The sequence below is a fragment of the Gadus chalcogrammus genome, chromosome 21, assembly GCF_026213295.1.
Source record: "Gadus chalcogrammus isolate NIFS_2021 chromosome 21, NIFS_Gcha_1.0, whole genome shotgun sequence".
NCBI classification, from domain to species: Eukaryota; Metazoa; Chordata; class Actinopteri; order Gadiformes; family Gadidae; genus Gadus; species Gadus chalcogrammus.
Genome location: NC_079432.1, coordinates 4,402,295 through 4,413,289, shown reverse-complemented (window position 1 = coordinate 4,413,289; position 10,995 = coordinate 4,402,295). Strand labels below are relative to the sequence as shown.

General features: G+C 50.1%; 1 protein-coding gene across 2 annotated transcripts in view; it reads left to right on the top strand.

The window, feature by feature from the left end:
- The first annotated feature begins 256 nt into the window (after positions 1-256).
- Positions 257-10,995, top strand: part of LOC130374155 (disheveled-associated activator of morphogenesis 1-like) — a 31,828-nt gene continuing 21,089 nt past the window's right edge. For both annotated transcript variants that reach the window (XM_056580770.1, XM_056580769.1), the window contains exons 1-4: positions 257-468; positions 3,422-3,511; positions 8,840-8,911; positions 10,483-10,577. In XM_056580770.1, the coding sequence (XP_056436745.1) occupies positions 286-468; positions 3,422-3,511; positions 8,840-8,911; positions 10,483-10,577 (440 nt within the window). In that variant the 5' untranslated portion in view covers positions 257-285. The remainder of the gene's footprint in view (positions 469-3,421; positions 3,512-8,839; positions 8,912-10,482; positions 10,578-10,995) is intronic.

Here is a 10,995-nt window from a genome sequence, read left to right as displayed (position 1 = left end):
GAGGCCAATTGCACTCTGAGAGGTCTAGCCACTTACTCTCCTCTTTCGGAGGACTCTCCAGATCTCAGCATATCCATGAACCCGTTCTCTCCTCTCCCCCCCCCACCTGCAGTTCACTCTGACGGAGGACCGATTGTGAGGCGGAGGCGGCCTTGAAGAGGCCATCCCCTCCCCCCCCCCTCCCTCCCTCCCTCCCGCCCTCCCCCCCTGGGATAAGCTCCTCCTCCCGCCCCCTCCCCCTCCCCCCCCCCTCCCCTGACCCACCGGCAGCAGCCAGAGGGGACCATGGCCCCGCGGAAGCGTGCGGGGGGCCGCGGCGGCCTGTCCTTCATCTTCTGCTGCTTCAACGGCAACGACCCCCCGGAGATCACGTACCGGCTGCGGGACGACTTCGCCCTGCCCGTCATGGAGCCCTCGCTGCCCATGCCCGGCCTGGACGAGCTGGACAACATGTTCGCCGAGCTGGTGGTGAGTGACGCACGCACGCACGCACGCACACACACACACTCCCCAGGCCTGAGATGGTGGGTTGGTTTTGAGAGGGAGGCGGAGGGGGAAACTGACCCTGGGTTGATTTAGGTGGTGGTGGTGAGTCTAGGGGGCTATCCTCCCCACTGAGGGGTACTGGGTTACCTCCCCAATGTCCAAATCCTTAATCCAAGCCTCCTCGAATGAGTGCCCTACTCCCTACCTGCTCCTTAATGCTCTGATCACTGTCACTTTGCATACCAAGTAGTAATATCAAAGTAAAAGCAAGAGTTAATAAATCTCATATAAACTAAATGTATGTCGTTTCATTCTGTGATATTGATATTGGAGGTCATACGTCGGTCTATCTACTCAACTGATATTATTAAGGCACAGCAGTGTGATTACTTCCCCATCAGTGTGTCAATATTAAAACCACACAGTTAACTGACATAGTATTGATATAGTCATCACATGCTTGGCACACCTGAATGAAGACCCTGTCTCCAAAGATATAGTCAACACAGTCAGGTCAGACAGTGTTGATTCACTGCGGGGACAGCTGAGTAACTGTCACTTCTCCCCGTACCAGGGGGGGCTGAGTTGGAGGAACGGGGACCACGCAGTCTTGTGTTCTTAATTGTCACTCTTGGTTTGTCTCGCCCCCCCGTCTCCTCCTATGGCCCTGTGCTCCTCTCCAGCAGAGTCACACTCATCAAGGGGCATGCCGTCTATCACACATCAATAGAGCCTATTCAGGAAAACAAGTGTCTGGGCTTCCTCATTCTGCTAATTGCTGGTCTTTTGTCCGTCCGTTCCACCCTTGATCAACGCACCAGAGGCTGGGTTCAGTGGGACAGAAGGGAGGCTTCCACTTGCTCGATTAAGCAAAGAAGAGAAAAGAGGCGAAAATTGCCGTGCACTGCCTCCTTGTCCTCCACAATAAGAGCCCCCCTTGTTGTTTGCATAATTAGGGGAAACAAGTGCCCCCAGATCAGGGATGATGTCATCAACACATCCCTCCTAATCTGAAGGCAGTGCTTAATGCAAGCTGGTCCTTCTCGGAGCATTTAGCGAATTCCGCAATGCCCCCTTATTTTAGGTCAATGTATTATTTATTATATAAATGTCAGCATCTATCTTACACTTGGGGTAGATTGACATCCCCCGGTAGATTGGAATGGACACCGTGAGAGGGAGGACACACAACAGGAAGTATCGAAAGTAATCAATCGGCCACAGCCCCCTTTTAAGTAATTTGACCAGGATACCCATATTGATTCACTGGACTGAGGGGACGTTTAAAAACGGCCCAACGGAAACCGCTTTCACACCAGATTTGGTACCGAGGCCTAATTCAGCCATTCAGCATCACCCAATCAATGGATACAATGTGTAAATGATGCAAAGGTGTTGATATCTGCAATTGACCGTTTAGGAGTTTTTAAGAAGAACCCTTGAATGTAGTATAAATCAAGCCTTATCTGAGCCAGAGGGAATCTATTACAGGTCTGTAGGGGGTTTTCGGGCAATACCCCAACCTGAATCAAGGAACCCCGACGGACGGGGGGGGTGGTGTGTGTGTGTGTGTGTGTGTGTGTGTGTGTGTGTGTGTGTGTGTGTGTGTGTGTGTGTGTGTGTGTGTGTGTGTGTGTGTGTGTGTGTGTGTGTGTGTGTGTGTGTCTGATCCGTTCCCCGTTAGTGGGTCCTGACGGCACCCTTTACGGAGCCCCAGCATACGATCTGTTGTGGATTGTGACGCACGGCCGTGCTGCCACATGTGTGTCGCCACATGTCCCGAGGAGAAACCCCGCTTCGCCTTCTCGCTCTCTTTTTATTCTCTCTCTCTCTCGCCCGATGACTCGCCCGTCAAACAACCAGTAAATATCTGATCGGTCGTCATGGTAGCCCCCCTCGATGTAGACACGCACATTCACAGAGACACACGCACAGAGACACACGCACTTGCACAGAGACACACGCACATTCACAGAGACACACGCACAGAGACACACGCACACGCACAGAGACACACGCACACGCACAGAGACACACGCACAGAGACACACGCACATGCACAGAGACACACGCACATTCACAGAGACACACGCACAGAGACACACGCACACGCACAGAGACACACGCACACGCACAGAGACACACGCACAGAGACACACGCACACACACAGAGACACACGCACACGCACAGAGACACACGCACACGCAGAGAGACACACGCACAGAGACACACGCACAGAGACACACGCACACGCACAGAGACACACGCACAGAGACACACGCACAGAGACACACGCACACACACAGAGACACACGCACAGAGGCACACGCACAGAGACACACGCACAGAGACACACGCACAAAAACGCACACGTATACACACACCACACACGTGTACATGTATATAAAAAGCTTGTGTAACTGAAAACAGAGGTCTGTAACTGTCACTTCAGGACCATGACCTGCGCACCGAAAAAACAACCTCAGAGACGAGAGTATTCCTGAACAATGCGCCCCATCTGGTTGATGTCACCGTCAGCTCTGTGGCTGGATGATTGACATCTTGTGCATGATACTCGTTTTAGCATTTTTCTTACTAGCCTCGTTTTGGGTATCACACTGAATGCCATCTTGTGCGAACAGTAAACTGGTTTGAAGGTGGTGGAAGTATTATGAAAATTGTTTCTCCCCATTTATCTCTCCTTGTCATTTTCATTTCCTCCTTTTCTATTTGGCATTGTCATGTCCTCATATGCCCTTTACTGTTAATCAGATTCTTTATTTTGTTTATTTAGTATTATTATTTTGTTTATTTAGCTAATTTCGTTAGGTTTTTCTAATTTTGTTGAGTTTGTTTTAGCGTTTTGTACAGATTGCTCAATATCAATAAAGTTAAATAATTGACATTCGCTGTTCGTTCTCTGTGCGTTGCTAGGATGAACTCGACCTCAGCGAGAAACACAGGGAGGCCATGTTTGCCCTCCCAGCCGAGAAGAAATGGCAGATCTACTGCAGCAAGAAAAAGGTAAGGTGCTGTTTGTTACCATCTCCTAAACCCTAACAGTCCCCCAAATCAGACTTAAATGAATCCTCATAAATCTGCAGCAGAAGAGCTCAAACCTGTGTGAAGGGGAGGGGGGATTGATTTTATTTCGCGTCATATTTGTTTCGACCAATCATGTTGAGGGAGGCGGGATATGTGTGCGTGATTGGCGTGTAAAAAATTCACCTCTTCAAGCTTCGTCCAATCCCGCATATTAGTTTGTCACCGGTTCGATATTCTGCAAACAAACCAGGAAACAAGACGTAACTCCGCCCCTTTTCAGTTGTTGGTTCCCCCCCCCCCCCCAGCTCTGCTATAACACAGTCCGATGGCTGGACCCCCGTTAACCTGTCGTTAACGTCACTCACACGACGCCTCTCCACCCCTGACATTAACCAAACCCATAAAGACAGATGCCCCGCCCAATATGGCCGCTCTGTTGCTGTAATTAGGCCATGTGTTTACAGGTACACAACGTTTGCATGTAAAACGGCCACAGATGTTGCCGTTGGCGTCCGTGAACGGCAGCGACCGGTCCGGCGTTTCTGTCAGTTGGCCAGGGGAGAATTAACTCTCATTATGGAGATTTGCACAGACGAAAATCGTTAGCCGGCTTCTGAGCAAATAAGCAAACAAAGACGGGGTAACCCCCGGAAAGGCTGTACAGACATGTGGCCGGGGGTCTTTCTCGACTGGGGGCCCGGTGGGGGCCAGCGACAGACTGACGGCAGCATAAGGGGCCCCCCCGATAGCTTCTGTGATAACAGATGGACATTGGAATTGAGGACTTATAAAAGTATGCTTTTTTTTTTTCTGCTAATCCCCTTGAAGAATACCCTCTGCAACAGCTTCAAACCGTCCCATTACTTGACCACTGCTCCATCATCCACTGTAGGGAAACCTCTGGCAAGCAGTTTTACAATTTCAATCCAGTTATCTTCCTTCCTCTCAAGAGCTTGTGGGCTCATTGACGTCGAACACGCCTCGAACGTTGTTCTCCGGGAATCGGAGGAGAAATGATGAGAATATATGCACTGTATTTTGATTGCTGTAGCTACAACAAATTCTCAATGGTAAAACGCTGTCTGAGAACAATACACACGCCACAGAAGACGACAAAAGCTTGTGGAACGGCTGAGGTCAGACCTCGGTAATTCAGTTGGACAGGAAGTTCAGTCAGCGCTAACCGTATCCATTAGTACTCGTCGTCATAATCTACAGCAGGTCCCAAATGAAGTGTGGTAACCAGTTCCTCATTTTTACCATTTTTATACGACGGAGGAAAAACAAGTCGTTACTCGGTTTCGATACCCGGCTTACAAAGAGCACCCAGAGAATCTCTTCATTTCCTCCCGGGTTGAAAACCACCCAAACCTAAAAAAAAAAAAATCGTTTTTTAACTCTTTTTTTTAAATGTTGCATGAGTCACTCACCACTTCGAGATCAGAGCCGTTTGCCACCCAGTTGACGTTTAAAACCCCTCCCATCCCCCGTTTGTCTTTTTGTGTTTGGGTTTTACTGCGTTTCATTGGCAGCCATGGCTCCCCAGGCCTTGGAGCTGATAGCCATGCATCCAGCCCTGCAGGATATCCTGCTCTGGGCTCGTCCTGCGCCAGCTCACGTATCGTGTGTGGACGTGTCCGTCCGTCCGTCCGTCCGTCCGGTCGTAAAGACGAGGGTGGTCAGGGCAAGGGGCGGTGGGGACGGAGTCGTCGAGGACAGAGGAATGAGCGTGATTCACGGCGATCCTCTCACCTCGGAGGCACCGGAGAAAGCAGTCGGACAATGTGTTAGCGTTTATTTCGTTTAGTTTGTCGTTTTTGGTTGTTTGTTGCCTTCCGGGCGGTTCGCGAACATGTGTATTAATTTAGCGATACGATCTGTGATAATTCACCTAAATGGTAGCGCGGTACAAATTTTTTGAAACGCTATAAAAATGAGGCGCAATCCGGTGAGTTCTGTTGACGCACGAAACACATCTCTGCGGTCCCGTTTACCCCAGGACACTGACATCCTGCAACTTAACTACGCTATTAAACCTGCTTACCTGTCTCTCATACCCAGCCCCCCTTTAAATACCCTCTCCTTCCTCTATGTAAACGTTCATGTTAACATCCAAACCTGATCCTTTGAAACCCCCACACACTGTTTAAAATACCATCATGCTTAACATACTGTACCCGGTAAGACCAGACTAGCAGCCTGCAGGCTAGAGCCAGCTGTGTGTCAGCAGAGCGGAGATGGATGAGTGTTCTGAGGGGAATGTGTGTGTGATTGTTTGTGTGTGTGTGCGTGTTCGTCCGGACGTGGAATGCGACCAAGAGCAGAGAAGTGTCCCAATTATAACGGCCGGCGTCTTTGCAGTCAAGGGAAGGGCAAAACAAAGTTTCCATAGAAAATAGTTCAATGCTTTAATCCTGTGCTGAGGTATTGGTCGCCCCTGGGCACTGGCTCTCGCCGGGTTCATCTCGGGTTTTGGCTCGCCTGGGTTTTGGCTCGTATCGGACGAGAGACGCAGTCGGCGTGCAGCGTTTGTTCTAGTAGGTTTGGGGTTGGGTGCTCGCATGCTCGTTCCTTGCTCCTGGTTCTGGGACAGGGATGATGACTGTATTACTGTCTTGCGTGCGGTGTGGAAGGCCGGGGGGAGGGGGGAGGGCTGGGTAGGGATGTGGATGTGGGTCGGCGGGCGGGGGGGTGGGGGGGAGGGCTGGGTAGGGATGTGGATGTGGGGCGGGGGGGGGGGGGGGGGGGGGGAGTAGATTAATAGTGCTGAGTCGGCAGCCGGCCCGGCCGGAGAGAGGCGATTGGCACGGCTCTGTGTGTGTGTGTGTGTGTGCGCGCGTGTGTGTGTGTGTGTGTGTGTGTGTGTGTGTGTGTGGATGGAGGAGCAGGGAAGCGTTGGGTTGTCCTACACAAACAGGACGGGATGGGGCCGCTCTCCGTCCACAGGTGCAGCTTTTGTATCCGAGGACCGAGGGCCCATAAGGGGGAGGGTGGGAGGGGAGGGGGGGGAGTCAGAGGTGGATGGGGGGAGGACGGGGGGCAGTCAGGTCGGCTGGCCAGGCTGTCCGAGCCCCAGAGTGATGAAGCTGGCTGCCTTCGCCCGGTAGTTGATCTCTTATCGACGCCTTCCCCTCCTGCCAAGAGGCGGACGGGTCGGTGCAGACAGGGGGAGGCGGGGGGCTCTGTCCTTAAGGACCACCGCAACGTCAGAGCTGGGTGCACAGGGCAGCCGCACACGCTGGTGGATCTGTCTGTCTGTCTCTCCTCTCTCGGGCTCGCTTCTCTTTCCGTCTCTGCTCTCTGCTCTCTTCTCGCTCTCTCTCTCTCTCTCTCTCTCTCTCTCTCTCTCTCTCTCTCTCTCTCTCTCTCGGTCTCTCGGTCTCTCGGTCTCTCTTTCTGCGATGCCCGTCGCTGGTGTTTGAACGAGGCCCCTCTCAAAGCCTGCGGTCGACTGGCCTCATTCTACTTTAACTTACCTTTTCCCTTCCTGGCTCTCTGGGGATGGCTTCCTGTGCTCCATATAAGGTCACGCCAGCAGTATCTCCTCTCCCATCTTTACGTCTGAGAGATCTGAGGGTAAAGGGACCGCCACGCATATCGGTTACTTTTTTCTTTGCCTTAAGCCCCCGTGAAGCGGTCGGCCGATCGGCCAGGTTCAAGGCCCCCTGACTTCCCAGAGTGTGACCAAGTGATTCACTCGTTTTTCACAATAAAAGCCCCTTCACCGTCCCTTTGATCCATCCTGCCTCCCCCTTCACGCAACTTCGAAACTTGAACCCGCTCCAAAGTTCAACTGTGTGTGTGTGTGTGTGTGTGTGTGTGTGTGTGTGTGTGTGTGTGTGTGTGTGTGTGTGTGTGTGTGTGTGTGTGTGTGTGTGTGTGTGTGTGTGTGTGTGTGTGTGTGTGTGTGTGTGTGTGTGTGATCCCATCCTCCCTGTCAGTGTGAGACCTAGGAGGGAGAGCGACCAGCCAAGCCTTTGAGTTCCCAGCCGCCCCCCTCTCTGCCAAGCCTCCACAGGCCTGCTACCATAACTGCTGCCCAATTAGTTTTTGATGGTCACGGCTTGTTGGGCTTAATGGGACCAGGGTTCTGTAGTGGAGCCGTCTGTAGGCCTTCAACGTGCCAAGGTCAAAGTGGATGCAAAGAGAAGTTGATGCATTAGCAATACAATGTTTCAAGGATTTGTTTTGTTGCTATTTTAGGGATTGGCTTAGCTCAGGAGGTAGAGTGTCTTGACTTATAACCGGAAGGTTGCTAGTTCGACCCCCAGCTCCTCCTAGTTGGGGGTCCTCCTAGTGTCAAGGTCTCCATGAGCAAGACACCGAACCCCTGACAGCTCCAGGCGAGCTGGCTGGCGCCTTGGACGGCTGCAGCCGCGGTGAATGTGTGTATGAATGGTTGTCGTTCGCTTTGGATACAAGCGTCTGCTAAATGAACCTGAATTAAATCGAAAATATATATATATTTGGCGGGGCAGTGCACGAGCCCTATCGAACCCCCGGTTTGAACCGCGATGGGACACATTGACGTTCAAAGCCTCTCTCTCTCTCTGCCTGCTGGAGCGACCACGAAACACCAGATTTCTCTCCGTCTGACTCTGTCCTCGATGAGTCGAGGGAAGCTGGAGCCCGAACGGGCCGCTTCTATCTGTGTCGGCCTACTTTACCTTCGCTGCTCCAATTCATCTGACATCCGACTATTTATACAGCGGGGGGGCCCCTCGGCCCTCCCTGTCACTCATGTCTCGTGTGGGGGGGCCCACATGTCTCTATGCAGATGATGCTTTGAGTTTTCTTCTCTCTTTGATTGGTCAAAGTCATTTATCGGGGCCCAGAAGTGATGTTTCGAGAGTTGTCAGAGTAAACTTTCAGCGCAGAAGTGGCGATGGATCTCTGTTTCCTGCATGACAAGTGCTCCCCTTTCCCGGTGCTCTCCTTCCCCTAGATTAGATCATTCAGATCATGTGACCCGTGCATTAGGTCGTATCGATGATGTTATGCATTATCCCAAAAGTGTTTGCCCCCCCCCCCTTTTTCATTAACTAAATTGTATTATTTTTGGCATGTTTTTTTTTTGAAGATGTTTCCCGCTCTGACATCTTCCTTGATTCATCATTTCATTTCTGTGGGATCAATAAGCATTTCCTTATTACTATTATCAAGGACCTAGTACGAAGTCCTCAATGGGATGGGTGACCGAGTCAAGTCCATTACAGTTTACTTGCAGAGCTCTTGGTCATGTGCCATAATTGAAAACCATAGCGGTAGCACAACAACCTAACCGTGTGTCCATCTCTTGGGTTTCAGGAACAAGAGGAGAATAACAGCGCGACCAGTTGGCCAGAGTACTACATCGATCAGCTCAATTCCATGGCTGCTGTGAGTCCTGTGGATACAAGCATACACTACACTATACACTACAACACACTTTTGGGTCACTGTCATCTTTTGGGGCTAATAGAAGACAGTGGAATATACTAGAATACAGTATAACACACTGAGGCCTTTTTGGTCCAAAAGAAGACACTTTGGACGAATAAATCCTTTTGAAACCAAAGCATACACCAGAGGAACCCACTTGTGATGAGTGAACCCTGTTGAAACCAAAATAATACACTAGGAGACACTTTGGATGAATGATCCTTTTGAAACCAAAATAGCACACAAGCATAGACTGGAACACACTTGTGATGAATGAATCCTTTGGAACTCAAACTATTCAACCTTGGCTGAACGAATCCTTTTAAAACCAAGATGATGCACTGGGATACTCTCCGGAGGAGTGAAAAAATGATATCGCAATTATCCCTTTCTGGCACTATTACAAACGGTGCGGCAGAACTCAAATTTTCCAATTCCACTAATTGGGAAAGATTCATGTAATTATAACACGGGCAGCAGGAGCCAACGAAAGAGGGTTCTTCGTAGGCTAAATCCCTGAAAGAACAGCCTTTTCATTTGCACACGGGGAGCGTGATCCCGGCGGCCACAGAGATCCGCCACAGGCCCTCGCTGTGATCACAGAGCCGCTCTTGTGTGTCCAAACCACGCCGGGGAGAGGACTGAACTAATACATGACGTGATGCGGCCTGCACAGCGTTTAGAGCCGTCTCAGTCGATCAAAAGACCCGTTCGCCTCGCATGTTTCAAACAAGCGGGGCTTTGTTTTTGGGTTTTTGTGTAGTTTTATCTTCGCTCGGTGTCGCAGCAACATGCAAGACGTTAACGAGTTATTTTTTATCGCACTGAGCGTGGTTATCCTCCGTGGAACCCGTGACGTTCCGCACTGGAACTTGTCGATGTGCGTTCCTGAAGCGAGGCCAAGCTCGAGTCCGCCATTGTTTTCCTTCCCCCCCTTCCCATATTCGATTTTTCCTTTTTTTGTGTGCTGACCTTTGTGAATAAAGTTTTGGTTGTCTGCTGACCCGGCAGTCTATGATTAGCAGCGCTGCGAGAGGAAGGCCGGCCCTCTGGTTTTTTTTTTCTCGGTTGTGAAACGCGGACGTTCGTACTGTACTCTGGAGACTGATGGAAGTGGGTCACTCTCCCTGCACCGTTACATAAACACGAATAAACTTTATGGATCCCATATGGCCTGACCCCGCAGCGGCGTTCCAGGACAGTCGACGGATACAGAAGATGTACACATTTTTTAAAAAGAATATGCAATGAAAAATGATTTATATAATGCATTTATATGTATATTTAGCAGACGCTTTTATCCAAAATAACTTACAATAAGTACATTTATCAGAAGAAGGAGAAACGATACATCTGTCGGTACAGTAAGGATGTTCATAGAACCAAGTGTCATAATATTACAGGACTTTGGTCTATCTCAAGGTATTCAAACTTGTAGCAATTATGCGGAATAAATGCTTGATCAAGACATTACCGGCTGGGTTCTGGGTCTTGTCAGAGGGTTGATGACGTTTTTTGGGCCCAAACAGAGGAAGACTCTCCTGGCGCTGGAGAAGGAGGATGAGGAGGAGAGGAACAAGACCATAGAGAGCCTGAAGACAGCGCTGAGGACGCAACCCATGAGGTGGGTGCACAGACCTGCTCACTCACTCACTCACTCACTCACTCACTCACTCACTCACTCACTCACTCACTCACTCACTCACTCACTCACTCACTCACTCACTCACTCACTCACTCACTCACTCACTCACTCACTCACTCATTCTGTTATGACCCAAAGGAGTGCTGAAGTCCTAAGCATTTTTAAGCCTCAACTCTAATGTTTTAATTACATTTTTATTGAATTCATACACTTTGAAAAGGAAACTGAAAGGTCAAATGAGGAAAGAAAAATATCTCTATCATAGTTCCCTCTCTTGTGACGGTTCACCTTTAAAAGACTTTTAATTCACAGGACTCTCAAGAAAGACCATTTCCACACTACTCACACCAGGTGTGAGTGTGATTAGCCGTTTTGAAAATCTGCGTGACAACACAGT